At 44.9% G+C, this 15,038-nt stretch overlaps 1 protein-coding gene across 1 annotated transcript in view; it reads left to right on the top strand.

Moving 5' to 3' along the window:
• The window catches only part of RANBP17 (RAN binding protein 17), a 158,304-nt gene extending 143,473 nt beyond the window's left edge, over window positions 1–14,831 (top strand). Inside the window, exons 27-29 of the mRNA XM_009880751.1 lie at window positions 7,552–7,650; window positions 11,536–11,663; window positions 14,735–14,831. Of these exons, the coding sequence (XP_009879053.1) occupies window positions 7,552–7,650; window positions 11,536–11,663; window positions 14,735–14,831 (324 nt within the window). The remainder of the gene's footprint in view (window positions 1–7,551; window positions 7,651–11,535; window positions 11,664–14,734) is intronic.
• The last annotated feature ends 207 nt before the right edge of the window (window positions 14,832–15,038 follow it).

Raw genomic sequence — 15,038 nt, 5'->3', positions numbered from 1 at the left:
CAGAGCTCTACAAATCTCTTGGTGCTGCTGCCAGGCCAGGTGGATCACGGGACACACGCCGGGCTGGGCTTGACCTGCAGGTGAGTGCGAGCTTGAGCCCAGCGTAGGGACCGGCTCCGTGGCGTGGGGGGGGTTGCATCCCCGAGGGTGGCACCGAGCACGCGTACACCCGGTGTCGGTGCGAGGCTGGTTCAGACTCCGGGGTAAACGCCCGTGCAGCGTGAGGTACCTTGAAGTTCCTTGGACAAAGGATTTAGAGCTGATCTCACGCTCAGCCTTTCCCTCCATACGCAGCTTTTTCCATTTTTGGAACATTTCTGTTGATTTGAGTTTGAGATTAGCCTCAAATTGGTTTTAGACTAAATGATTTTGTTTCCAGTAATCACGTTTTCTGACCTTGTCTTCCCTGCCCACGTGACTGGCGTTTTGGAAGGCCTTCCTGTAATAGAAATTTTGGAAATCCAGCAGGTATAGATCCCGATTCCTATGTTGAAATCCTGGTGCAACATTGAAAATCCCCAGCTGCTTTTGTCCACCAACTCCCGGCACTTGGTGCAAGGGAGGGCACCGGGGAATTCCTCAGGAGCTGGAGACAAGAAGAGTCTCCTTTGAGGAATTTAAAGAGGATGCCCATTGCAAGTCCTGGTGTCAGTTAAGGAGAAGATTGAGGGGTTTAGACGTAGGACCATTTACATTCCTGAGGGTGGGCTTGCTGGAAGGCGTTGGTGTAGGTGAAACTGCTGTTCTGTCTTCCCAAGAGGATTAAATAATCTGTAATTAGTCATTTGATCAGAGATGCTGGTAGGAGACACCGACTTCATCCTGCGTCACCTCTCAGATAAGAGCGCTGGCAGTACAAGAAAGGGAGGGGCTCTCACCGTACGGACTAGAAAAAATGCGTAAGGATCTTCTTCTGAGATGAGACTAACTGGGTTTACAAAGACGCGAGCCTAGCTGCCTCTTCACCTACTGCTAAAAGCAGAGGGGACTGTGTATTAATTTGTTGAAGGTTTTTAAAGAGCTCAGCCTTTTCCTGTACCAAAGCAACCTGGAGTTTGTGTTACCAGTTATGAGGAGTTGTGCATTCCAAAAGTCCTGGTTAATCACAGTTCTGTCATCTTTAAAAACAGCAGTAACGCTGTATAGTCACGGCCACTCGTTTAGAAATGGCTGAATGTTAAGTAAACAGCTTAGGTTAATTAAAAATGATACTCTAGTATCTGTAACGGAAAATCTCTGAATGCTACCAGCTCAAAAATGCAGATTAAGGGTTGATGTCACAATCTTAAATTATTCCAGCCTGAGGTGGAATAATTTGCTGTCTATCAGGGAGCACAGATGGATAGGCAAAAAGGAGCTGTGCAGGTACACGAGTTTGTAAACATCTGTCAGCTACACCAGATACCCAAATACAAAATCTAGCACTTCAGGCAGCTTAGGAGTACGTGACATTCAACAGAGGGTTTACATGAAATTCAGCACAGACAGAAGCAAGTCAGCATACCCTGGAAGGTAATAATTAATGAAATGTATCCCCTCCTTCCCGCAGAAAGAGGAGGCATTTCATTCATCAGGCGTCTTCAGCGTTGCTTCAGTTAACTGTTCCGCTTCCAGTATTTAATGTAGCCGACCCTTAGAGTAGGCAAAACTGCTCCATCCCGTCAGACTTACCGCTTTACTATAGGTGCGTCTGTAGCAGCCCGCTGGCGTCTCTTACCCGTCCGTGATGGATGCCGGCTCACCCAGGAGCACTGTCTCCCGTAGGACAGACGGACCCAGTTCTGATAGGCGAGACTGGACCGAGTATCAGTCCTTCACGCAGAAAATTCATATGCAGCTGCAATTGGAAAAGAACATGTTCTGTCATGTTAGAACATGCCCTCAAATTAGAGGGGAGATACTTGAACGACTGTTTAAAACCATGCCAGTATAGGGCAAAATGGTTCGCTGCGAACAGCTGGTGCGCAGGATGGAGCTGCTGCCTGCGCTCCAGCTGTGCTGCAGTGACCCCCCGGCACCAACATCTGCTTTGTGATCCTGTCAACTGCTTGAAAGGCGGCTCTCTGCTGGGTTAAGGGTAGGAAGGGATAAAAGTAAGCCTTACCTTTGAAAAGTCCAGTTTGCACTACTGGTCTCTGTTGTTGGACTATTAACATGTGACAGTTATTTTAACAGTGAAAAAACTAGAAATGCAGCGGATCTGGTGTAGTAAATTTAATGGGCACATTGCAGGGGCTTCTCATTAGCCTTAAACGGTCATCTGAAATGTACCCTTTTGAGTACGTGCTCATGCTTCTCTTTCAGATGCAAAGTCAGGTTTGACACAAGTTAGTACAATCTTATTTTATTATTATTTCTGGTGGCTTATGATTTGGACCTACCTCAAGTGAAATGGCCCTTTGGCCGGTTCTAAAGACCTATGCAGGGAAACGGCAGGCTCCACTCTCTCTGCAACTATTCCTTTTTCACACCTACAGCCGTCTTTGCCGTCCCTTCTGAACACGAGGAGAAAAGACTCTCCTGGCAGGATGTAACACATAACTGGGAAAGATACGGACACTTAAATCATACGCAGGCTCTGCTAGTTCATGGTATGCAGCGTGTCACCCGGGTGCCTCGTCCTGACATCAGGATTGGGGGTGTTTTTCAGCGATTTTTCATAAAAGGAAACAAAATGGCCAGACCCGATTGAACTATTCCAAATTGACGTAGAAGATTATGTCCCCCGCAGTTTTCTTAAGTCTCGATAATCCCTGCAGCTTCTTTAGGCTTCACCTGTTGGATCATGAATTGGCAGTTATTACTGTTTATTTATATATATGTATATATTGGAAGTACATATAAATAGGGTGAAATGCTGTATTCCGTGAACGGAGATCTGGAGGAATCTGACCTGTATAGGCCAAAGGCAAAGCTCGGGCTGTGGGAAGCTGCGGAGGCTCGCAGGAGAAGGGCTGCTGAAAAGAATCACAGACTGGTTTAGGTTGGAAGGGACCTTGAAGGTCATCTCGTTCCACCCCCTGCCCTGGGCAGGGACACCTCCCACCAGCCCAGGTTGCTCCAAGCCCCGTCCAGCCTGGCCTTGAACACCTCCAGGGATGGGGCAGCCACAGCTTCTCGGGGCAACCTGCCCCAGGGGCTCACCACCCGCACAGTTAAGAACTTCTTCCTAATATCTCATCTCAATCTCCCCTCTTCCAGTTTGAAGCCATTCCCCCTCGTCCTATCACTACATGCCCTTGTGAAAAGTCCCTCCCCATCTTTCCTGGAGCCCCTTTCAGGTACTGGAAGGTGCTCTAAGGTCTCCCTAGAGCTTTTTCTTCTGCAGGCTGAACACCCCCAACTCTCTCAGCCTCTCCTCCCAGCAGAGGGGCTCCAGCCCTTGGATCATCTTCGTGGCCTCCTCTGGGGTTGTGCGAACCTGGTTTCCCCGGCTGCCCATGTTTCCTGGCTGATGTCCTCTTCTCCCACTTCTACCCTTCCTCCTTCCACAGCAGGCCGGGGGGGAGCCGGGAGGGTGTCCAGGAGGAAAGCTGCTGGGGTGGAAGGTGGCCCAGTGTCGGTTGCTGGAGGTGGAGGCTGTCCCCACCGGCCGTGGCACCAGCCGCCTGCGCCTCTGCTGCTCCCCACGACTGTTCCAAGCTCTTTGTCAGTCTGGTGTCATTCCATAAGGCAGGGGGACAAGGCGCGTGATTCTTAAACCCTTATATATCGCACATCTCAACCGATCTGCGCTTTCTGACAGTTCAATGTTTTTAGTTCAGGAATAATGAGCTGGTTCTCACTTTTGTAATAAATAAAGGCTTCGGTTTTCTTATTTCATCTGGAAATTTTAGCTTTGAACATGGAAAATATCAATCTGAAAGTTAGGCTTTCTAGTAAAATAAATATTTTAAAACAACAGATTAAAATTTAAGGTATTTAATAATCTTGGCGCATTTAAATCTTCCAATATTATTAGTAAATGATGATCCATTTATTGATATGGGAAGAATTGATGACGGAAGAACTGAGAGCTCCAAAGGACATTTAAATTAGTAATCACAGCTCCTAAATTAAGAGCGGACTGTCTGAAGCGAGACCTATAAAAACCTACCAAGTTTCGTGTGCTAAACAATGAAAATCTGAATCTGTTTCAGATCTGTATGGAAAAAAGGGGTGTTCTGACCAGGCAAGTGTTTGGTTAAAAGCTGTGTATGTTCTTAGACCATCCTAAATCTTTTGTAAAGGAATACATACTGCTGTCTCTGGTGTTAACATAGTGATCGTTGTGTTAAAATGTGATTAGTTGCAGCAAAGTAAAATCTTCATCCCGACACGTGGGAGAGGGGAATGAGTTACAGGACCTGCAGTAATGCAAGTGCTCTCTTGATACAATGGAGCAGCAAAAAAAACCCTTTTGAATGGAAAGGCATCTTCTTTTCCAGCTTCTTTAGAAAAAGTTTTCGTAATGAGGGTTATCTTGACCAACATTTTCCCCCTCTGCCTAAGAAAGAAAGAGGCTCTGAAGGAAGAGAAGCTCTGAAGAATTAATTTATTGGAAGAACAGTTCTTTATTCTTGCCTGTTCTGTCAATAGTTCCTTTTGTAAAGAACAAATGTGTCAGGAGAAACATTATTGAACCAGATAAAAGTGATGCCCTGTGTTTAAGATAAGAGAACAGAGGCAATGTTGCTGTTTTGAACTAAGCAGAAAATAGATTATCTGTTCCCCCCCCCTCTGTCTTACCAATGTCTCTCTCCCCACCTTGAGACCTCGTTTTCTGCCCGAGTCTGAGCTCGCCGCTCTGCGGGGGCTCTGGGGCAGGATCCCACAGGTCATTTTCCCCAAAACAAAATATTTTGGTTTCTGCCAATAGGGTATTTTTCACCTAGAAAACAAAAAAATCGATATGTTTGATCAATTCTGCTTCTGGGCTCTGTGCTGTTTTACCATGGGGTTGCTTTATGATTGCCAATTAGCTGATGAGAATTCTGGCAAAGGTGGAGCAAGGAGGGTGTACTGTAGCAAGGCTTTCACTCCGTCCCCTGCGTGCTATGTCCATGCAGGTCCACCTGAACCCCCCCAGCTGCTTCTGCTGCCCAGTAAGTGGGACTTCAGGTCTCCAGCCCTCTGTACAATGCGATGGTAATGCCGATGTAGCTCAGCGACACACTTTGAAGGTAATCGACATCTGGGAAATGCTCTGCAGTTCTCCAAAGCAGTGAAATGAAAACACGGCCGGTGCTGCTGCTGTTGGCTGCAGAGCGCTTCCTCCTGTACCCGGGTCCAGCTGACGGGGGCGAGCGCGGCCGGGCCAGGTCACGGCACTCACCGCTGCCTCTGTACGTGTTACTGGGCAAGAGCTGGTCTTCAGAAAATTGCAGTTATCATTTCTGTAGGTGTTGCCATCATAAATACAAATAAAGGTGTGTCAGCATATGAAATATGAAGACGGAGGCACGTTATGCCAGAGCCTCCTTACAAAGCTTAAGGAGTTTCTGTTCCTTCATGACCTGAACAACTCAGGGGAGAAACAGAAACGGGCATGGATATGGAGCTGTGTGCCAAGCATCTCAAAATTCTTTCCTGCATGGGTCGCCCTGTTTCTCAACAGAGTCAAATCATGTGAGGTCTGAAGGAGGAAGCGGGACGTGTCACGTGTCCATGTAGGAAGAAGCTGTTCTATATTATGTGAAAAGAAAGAGAGAATTAATGAAGTTAAATGAAACATAGGAAGGACATGGACCTGTCGGAGCGCATCCAGAGGAAGGCCATGAAGATGATCCAAGGGCTGGAGCACCTCTGCTGCCAGGACAGGCTGAGAGAGTTGGGGGTGTTCAAAGAGTTTGATGCTTCTCCCTCTGGGTCAGTTGTGAGCTTGTCGCTGAGCATGCCCTTTTTAGATTAAACATCACGCCGAAAGTCTTTCTACATGCGTAGCACTTTTTCTAAGAAATACGGTGCTCTGCCATGGTGCTCTGACTAAATCACAGCTTGAGTAAGTTTGTTTAATTACTTAAAAAAATGCCCCTGTCCTAACAGCCGGCCTTGTTGCAAGCTACGGAGATGAAAACCTGGCGATGAATGAATTATAAGAAGTTGTAATTATTCTTCATGTTTGGAAAACAAGCCCTTATTAGTGCTTGTGCAGAGGTTTCGAATTGTTTTCATTAATTCCAAAGCAGTATAGAACTGGTTTTGTCCTATGCGTAATGAAAAATAGTGTGCCTGAGACAAGAACCATGAAGTCAGGTGAAGAATTTGCCTTTCTCATGCCAGACTGTATGTTCCTAACTTGAAAGCTCAAATAATTTGTGGATCTCTCTGTTGCAGGTGATTTGTAGTGCTAGGATTCATCTTTTTCATTTAGTGAAACATGCTGTTTGACTTTGCCTTGGTCAGTTATTACAGGCTAGTTTGCAGTGTGGCAGCTCTCCCGAGACCCTGCTCGTAGCTATCCATTGGCCTAGAAGAAAGGTTTTAATGATTTTTCTACTTCCTCTATGTTTGGTTTTAGGGTGTAGATATTTTATAAATGTGAGTCAAGCTATTTACTGGTGACATTTTACAAATTTTCACTCTGGTTAATCTCTGAGTAATGTTTTTAGGTTCGTATATGTTGTGGCCTTTGGCATTTTGGACGAATGTATCTGGAGGATATCATAGAACGTTTTATCTTTAAACGGATTCTATAGTTATTTTGTAATTTCTTTTTACGAAAGTTGTGCCAATCCCTAAATAAGTCCTACCCCTCCTAGCTGCACACGTCAGAGGTAGAGGAGCACAGCAAGACCAGAAGAGGCCTCGGAGAGAGAACGCTCCGTGTGGCATTAGCTGAAGGCTCTGCTTGTGCGCCAGCCAACGCGCAAAGTGAATTACGTACCTTCACTGTGGGTGCCAGTGGAGCTTAATTGTAGGAGTTGATAGATCTCAGTGCTTCATAAAGTTGATGAAGTGGCTTTATCCCTGCTGTAGAGCTCCGTAAAGTAAGTCACAGAAGTAAAGTAAAACGTCTTAAGTCAGAGGCTGGATTTGTAACTGCGATGGAAATGCTATAGATTTATCGGCTCCTTGCCTCCTTCGAAACAGGGAGTGCTCCCTTCAAGTGCCTTGCAGTGTCATGCACAAAGAAGGGTGGATGTGAGAAAACCAGAATGTTGAAGCGCAACTAGGGATATATCTGAAACTAATACAGATTGCTGGTCACACATGTATTGCTCTCCAAGAAGTAGTGTGACAACGGGGCAAATCCCTGTAGTAAAGTTGAAGCCTGTACCTTAAATTGACACAGCTCTAAATCTCAATTCAGGTTTGTTTTAACTTTAACTTTTCCTTTAGAGCCGAGCTCTGACATACATTTTCTTTAACTTTCTTCACCTGATAGTTTTGGTTATCAAAATATTTGTTTGGAAGAATTACCTTTGTAATTCCATGCTCACATGTGAAATATCCGTGATTTCAGCATGGTTAGAGACTGTTTCACTGATTTACTTTTTTTTTCTTCTCACCACATCACACAGTATAACAACACTATCCATATTCATGGAAACTGTCTGAATTTTCTTTCAGATGATGTCAATCCTAATGAACACCATCATTTTTGAAGACTGCAGAAACCAATGGTCTGTGTCGAGACCGCTGCTGGGACTTATACTTCTCAATGAGAAAGTGAGTATTTAAGAAATTCCGCCAGATTCATTCTCCACGTGCCCAAATAGTTGAAATAATTATTTCGCATAGAACGAAGGTGCCTGTTGCCCTTCAGATCCCCCATCTCTGTCCTTGGGACCTCGCTCCCTTACGCTCGCATTAGGAGTGGAGAGTGGGGGTCAGCTCAGGTGCTCTGTAGGTGTTTTACAGATTAGCTCACAGAGGCTGAGCGGCTCCATTTTGATGAAAAACCCTATCAAACCTCTACCCCAAATTTTACACCCAACCTTAGATCACGCAAATATATAATTAACCTTTTTTTTAATAGATTTGGCCTCTTCGCTTTTCAGAATTAAGCAGGAATAGAAGTGATGCGAGCTCGCCTGGCTTTTAGATAGAAATATGAAACAAGAACACTGTGGATATCACATCAGAAAAATTGCTTCCTAGAAAATAAGTTAACCAATTCCTTTTTGTGAAAGGTTTCACAGGAACAACTACCTTGGGGGGGGGGGGAGGGGGGGTATTATCTGAGCGCTTCCACTTAAGTACTGGCATTGATTGCAATTTGGGTTGTGTGCGTCTGCGGCAGATTCTGTAAACCAGGAAATACTCTGCAATTTGCCCTTTCAATAAAATCTGAAACTATGAATTTGGATATACCCATCATGTTTCCCTGGTGACTTAATAGAGCCAATATTGTCTGAAATGGAAACCATCTGAGTAAATGAATGTGAGGGGATCTAAATGTGTGCATTTTTTGTATGGCAAGGCATTGCCTCCGAAGATATTGACCTGTTGTATTCGCCATACTTCAGAGCTAGCTCTAACTTTATTCTGAATTGCTTTATCTCTTGGGCAGTCACAAGCCTCAGTGTATTACTGCTTTGGAGAATGAATTGTCTATACAATAAGAGGGTGCTGGAAAAAAATAAGACACTAAGATTAGCAGCAACCGCATACATTAAAATTCAAACTGAAATCCCAGCTATGGAAGGAAACTAATAGAAGAAGAAAATATATCAAGAAGAGAAGCGCTGTCTCATCATTCACCTGTGCTGAAGGATCCAATTTTAGCCATATCCAATAGCACTGTCATTCATCTTCTTGGTGTGTTATTGTGATTTAAATCCAAGCTCTATAAGAGAGAGCAGTTCTTTTAAAATGATTGAGAGGGAATAAGGGCAAATTCAGTGTTTAGGAAAACTTTATGACATCACAATATTATACTTTACAGATGGAAGCAATATTTCCTACTTTGGAAGGAAAACTAATCATTTTCTATCTGCTCTGAGTCACTGCATCATTATAAAAGTGGGAAATAAGTAGTTTTGTGCATTCCCAATCTTGTTCGAGACGACACTTTTGTTTATATAATGCTTCTGATTTATAGCGTTTAGGTATTAGCCTGACTACATATTAATTATATGGTTTTGATGCTTCAGTATAAGAAGAAATTAAATATTTCACTTGAAGATAAAACCGTGGAGCTGTAAATCATAAGGAATAAATTTGTGACTGGCAGAATATTCTTTTTACTGAAATTAGACCAGTTCTAATGATTGTGTGTTTTGCTTAGCAGACATGGATAAGTACAAGCACCTTTACTTATGAACAAGCCTTACATTTCTTTTGGAAGGGTGGGGAACGGGAAATAGAATTTACGATATTTGTATTGCCCCTTTTGCGTCGAGGTTATTTATTTCGTGTTTGGAAAAAGTAGGACATGTACTTACATATGGCTGTAAAAGTCATCTTTTCTTGGCTCATTTCAGTGCACTGATGGTTTATTTATTGGAAATGAGTTCCTTTATTTCAGGTGTGGTGTCTGTCTCTACAGCTCCTGAGAACATTTACCATGTTTTACTGCTTGTTCACTTTTTCTTTTGTTTTAATGAGATCTTGTTTGCTCAGAACTCATCTCAAAGGGAAGGCGTCGGGTTTACTTGGGACCTCAGAAAAATTGGGATTTACGTATGCTTGCACCAAAAAGGGTGATTATGTCCAAATGTGTATCATACTCAGAGTCCACCCTAAAACAGTGCTAAATCTTTTGAGGCAGCAGCAGCTTAGTATGAAATGGGATGGTTGCAGGTGGCTCCTGACACTGTTCCCATGCTGAAGTGCAGGGGCAAGCTTAATTTACCCCCTCGTGGCAAGAGGCTGGCAGAAAAAGCCCTCAGTATCCTGAAAACGTAGGAACAGCATCTTCTCCTTGCTGTTGTCCTCCAGCCGAAGAGCACAGGTATTTGAGCATCCAGGCAAAAGCGCTGCTGTTGCAGAGAAGCCCTGGAAACCCCAGGGCTCGGAACGGCTCCGTAGCGTTGGAGCAGTGATGCCGGGGAGAGCCTTCAGGGGGATGCTGTACTCAGGGGTGGCAGGCAGAGATGTTACGCCTCGCTCTTACCTGAAGGCGTTGTTAGTACTTTCCGTTATGGGGTTGGCTGAAGAAGGTCTTGGAATGCCTCTTTTCCAAAAACAACTTGTGGATGAGATCTCAGGGTTGTGGCCTTCTCTACGTTGGACTCTGCAATTGTTGCCTTGAGACAGGGCTTCTGGGAACGTCTTTGTTGCAGGCAGAGAGTTCATCTTCCGTGCCAGCTCCCAGGTGATTTTCAGTTTTGAGTTCCTAAGTCGTTTGGGACCCAGCTAATTGATCAGCTGCTGCCTCCGCTTCCAGTGCTGCTGCCGTGGTCAGCAGAGACGGGTAATACGGGATGGTTGTGGTTTGAGAGGAACTGGATTGAGGGCAAGCAATTTGCTCAGCAGGCATTAAAGCAAACACTTCCTCTAATCCCATTGAGTTCTCGGGGCTCATTGTTTGGTTTTACTGCATTTTATTTTGTGATCCCGTATTTTTTCACGTGTACAGGAGAACTGTAGTTTTGGTTGCAAAGTTGTGTGTTTAATTTGAGATTTGTTTAAGTTCTGAAGAGTTTTAAAACGGCTAAAGATGTTTTAAAACTCTAGCAAACAGATCACAGACTTTTGTGCCTTCTGACACTCTGTATGACACCCTACAAGTTAGATTAACTTCAAAAGTCGACTAAATTTTGCATACTAAAAACTGATTTTCATCTTACCTTTAACAAGTTCTCTTGTTGTGCACCTGAAATTTGGGGAATACCAGCAATACTATTCTTGACTGCAATAAGAGACTGCTCAGACACCGTGCCAGGTACTCGGGCACAGGTTGATCAGAATGGCTCATTCTCCTCTGAATAATTGTATATATCAGTGCTTATACCACGGATGTGCTTATGCCCAGGGCCATGAGACTTTGACTGACACAGCCAATATAATAAAGACTAAACAGGATTATGTGACTTGCTTGGCTGTAGGAGAAGGGTGGTGGATAGCACTGGAAGTCCCTTCCCGTTCTGTATTTCTAGACTAAACCTAGATTTTTCTAAGGTGATAAAAAGTTCTATTTTAACTAGTCTATAAATCTGCCAGGATATAATGGGGACAGCGTATAGAAAATCGTAGAGATTACTTAGCTTCGAAAGAAGCAAAGGTGAGTCTGTCTCCTCACTGACGTGGATAGAGCCCACAGCGAAGTGCACAAATTTGCACCGTTCTGAAAAGACTTGAGAAGCAGTCAAGGATGTTTCTGCCACCTCTCTCGGACAACTTTGTGTATTGGAACTGGTTAGGTGGCCAACACCCGCTGGTGAAGCGGGTCGTCACCTGTTAGCACCAGACTTCAGCGGTGATAAGGGCTGAAGCCGGTGCAGTGCGGGGAGGCAGCACCAGGTAGACCTCTGCGTGCTGTTTGCCAAACTCCTCTCCCAGCAGGCGACGTGGGAAGCGCTTGCTCCAGAGCGCTCCAGATGTAGATGGGTAACTCTGGGTTGAAATTTCCAAACCTCATTTTTAATGTTCTCTGCTTTGCTATCGTAGTATTTCAGTGAGCTGAGGGCCACCTTGATAACCAGCCAGCCTGACAGCAAACGTGAAGTCCTTGACCAGTGCTTCAGGAACCTCATGGAAGGAGTCGAGCAAAACCTTTTGGTGAAGAACAGAGACAGGTAAGTTTGCAACACCTAAGTAAGCTGAAAGAATAGAAGACAAATGGAAACTTTAACTGAAAAAAAAATACAACACAGGAAGTATTCCAAGTAGCCTTAAACCGCAGTTCCTTTTGAAAGGAAGATAATATCCTATCAAAGAAGTCACCCCTAGACTTAACAGGTAGTGCCTGCACGTTTGATAATTATGTGATCTCTTAGTCAGAAATTTATTTCCTAATTTCCTAATAGTCAGAAATTTATTTCCTAAAGTCAAGGTTTGCCAGGCTGCAGCTGCTGCTTTTTCACTTGGGAAGAACTGCCTGATTTCAGCAGGGGAGCCTCAGAGATTCCTCTTTCCCACTTTAAACCCCTCTGATAAAGCACTTGCGTCAGCCTCCAGCGGTGCTGTTGCTCTGACGGAGCCCTTTCTCGCTGGTGTCGGGGTTAAGCAACTGCTTGTGAAATGCCAGAATGAGAAAGGACCTGGTGGGGCTACTTACACGTTGTAGATAAACGAAGCAAGGATTTTCTATTTTTTTTTTTTTTTTTTTTAACATGAATTGCGAATTCACCCAATCTTGCCCTCGGTTGAAAAATAGAATAGAATAGAATTCTTCACAAAAGAATCGGCGAGTTTGTCTGCATTTAATGTTCACGCTAACGTTTGGTCACTAGCTAGCTGCGCTTTCTCTTCCGTGTGCGTTATTCATCCAAAGCAAACCTTGGAAGTGTAGAGACAGAATCTGAGTCCAGACAGTGGAACCTCCTGGAAAGCTTGAAACAAACGAGAGAGGGGCTTGGAGAGAAGTGGTGGCTAAAACCATTTCGCGACTTTTAGTTCTCTGACGACTTCTCTGTTTGTTGATGTGAAAATTATGTTGAACTTGTTTAATTCTTAAGTCGTTTTGCATTAATGCTGATCTCCACAGTTTTGTTTCATTTTCCGATTAAATTCTGCGACTGAAGGTGTAAGTTCCTTATGGCCTGACTGTGGAGGATAGCCAGAGGCAGGGGAATTTGGAAGCAAACGCAGAGAAGCACAGAGATCGCATGCGTGGCGCTAATAAATCAGACAGACTTTCTGTGTAACCTGTATTATGGACCAGCAGAAAACCTGGGGAAGAGGCAGAGAGCCACCGGGAAGGGGGAGAATGCCTGTTAAAACAAAGAAAAAGTGAGCTGCCAGCGGCAGGCTGTAGGATGGAGTCTCACCTTAGAGCTTAGATTCGTCTGACTCAACAGCCCTTCAGGATTTAAAGAAAAAATGAAAAACTGAGTAAAACTCATTCTTATAACCAGTTAGTTTCTTAGTTCTGCATCTATTGATATCTATTGAATGCAAGAAGTCCTTGAAATAAGTGTTTTCTGAGAAAAACATACTTTGATGTGCATTTTTCTCTGAGCTGCCTTATTCTGAGCACTACAGACGCGAAGGACGGAGCGGGGATGGTTAGATGCCCCCCCAGGCGTGGGGTCGCGGGACGGGCAGGAGCCCGAGCTCCCCTGTCGCCTCCGGGCAGGCGGGAGGGCGGTCAATGGGAGAATCCAGCTCTGCTGGCTGTGCTCTCCCTGTTCAGGGCGTGGATGGAGGCTTCCATCACCGGGGCTGCCAGCAGATATTAGATTGGGCGAGGGTTAGATTCAAACATCCGCGGATTTAAAGGGGATTTTCATCCTGGAGCGCTGTGGAGTACCCTCAGATAGGCAGTGGTGCGGAAGCTCTCGGAGAGCTTTTGCGAAGGGCAGGCGGGGAGGGATGGGTGCAGGTGTGAGGGCGATAGAGATAATTCGGTCGAACGAGCAGCTCGTCTGTCTCGGTAGTATCCGCCTGTCTAACTTGGGAAGACTTTTAAGCCATCACTCCCCCAACAAGCAGCATGAGTTAATATGATGGCTTTGCTGTTTTCAGCTCGTGATTTGTAATCCTTCCCAGGTTTGTTCTGTGGAACAGGAGGCTTCTTTTAACGGTGATTGTTTAAAACTGAGCAGAAATCAATTTCCATTAGTAAGGAAATAAGCACAAACGTAAAAAATTATGAATAGAATAAAGAACGAACTCATAATTGCATCCTGCGTTTCTACACGCGGCGAGTCCCCGTGTACCGCACCGCTGCCAGACGTACCCATAAAGCAGAGCGCGGTGGAGGCAGGCGGGAATGATTATTGCCCCTGGTCCTGCAAAGAGACCTTTGCTGAGATCCCATCAGTTTTGCGAGCACCTGTCCAGCAGCCCTTTGCAGGAAGGAGCCCTAAGGAGCCGTTCTTCGGGAAGCTTTATTAGCTTCACTACAGTGAGCCAGCAAAGCCTGACACAATCAAAGCGAAGAGCATCGAGGCAACAAACAAAAGAACATTGGAAAAACCCTAAACGCGGGGTGCAGTGTGTGTTTGGCATCTGAAATCTTTTTTAGTGTGGATTTTGGGGTGGTTGGTTTGTTTGGTTTTTAATACATTCATGAGATGTGATAAACGGCAATTAAACTCTTCGTTCCAGGTAAGGGGAGACCAAGGGAGTAGGTGAGATTTGGGCTGTCTTAGGGGCTGAGTCAGAGTTGTCATTCAGTCTCAGGTGTGATGCCACCGGACGGACTTCACGTCCCACACCTGCCGGTACAGAACTGTCGGGGAATATTTCTGTGAATTCATTCTGTGCCAGATGGGGGATGGTACCGCCTTTCACTGAGAGGCAGGTTGAACTCTGACACCGCTCACGAGGGAGGAAGGTGAGTCCGGGAGAGCCTTGATGACCATCTGGACACATCCCAGACAGCCCTTTGCGGGAGGTTCGGGAGAAGGGACATGTTCTGAGCTGCGTGAGCTTGAAAGGTTTCTCATTGCGGTCCTTTCAAGCTGACTTTTTAAATGTTTCACGCTGTTGGTAGGCTGAGTTTATAACGCTGCCCATACGTGTTTACATGCTCATTGTTGTTATTTTATAGGACTGGTTTGTGAGGGCAGTTTGTTGAGTTTTTCTCCGTTGTTCTTTCCATTTAAAATGTACCTCATAGTTATTCTTTTTACCCATTCTTGAAGCACATCTCAATATCAGGTCTCCTTTTAACCGATCATCTGGGTTCTCTTTTCCCCAGGTTCACCCAGAACATGTCAGTCTTTCGAAGAGACGTGGCCGAAGCTCTGCGCAGCGAAGGGGCCTCGGATCCCGCCACTTTAGATATGATGAGCTGACAGTGACTTTGGAAACGGCGCACTGACTCACACACCAACTCTGAAAGTTTTGGGACCCTGTTATATTGTTAGATAGATTTTGGACACTTGTGAAAACTATTTTTTTAAAATAACTTCTGCCTTTTTATATTGCTGGCCTAAATGTAAGGATTTATAATAGTGAAAGCGATGGAAAATCAGCCTTAGTTTGAAGAACGTTTTCAGACT

This window comes from Charadrius vociferus, unplaced genomic scaffold (assembly GCF_000708025.1).
Source record: "Charadrius vociferus isolate BGI_N301 unplaced genomic scaffold, ASM70802v2 scaffold822, whole genome shotgun sequence".
NCBI classification, from domain to species: Eukaryota; Metazoa; Chordata; class Aves; order Charadriiformes; family Charadriidae; genus Charadrius; species Charadrius vociferus.
This window is presented reverse-complemented; position numbering and strand designations above follow the sequence as displayed.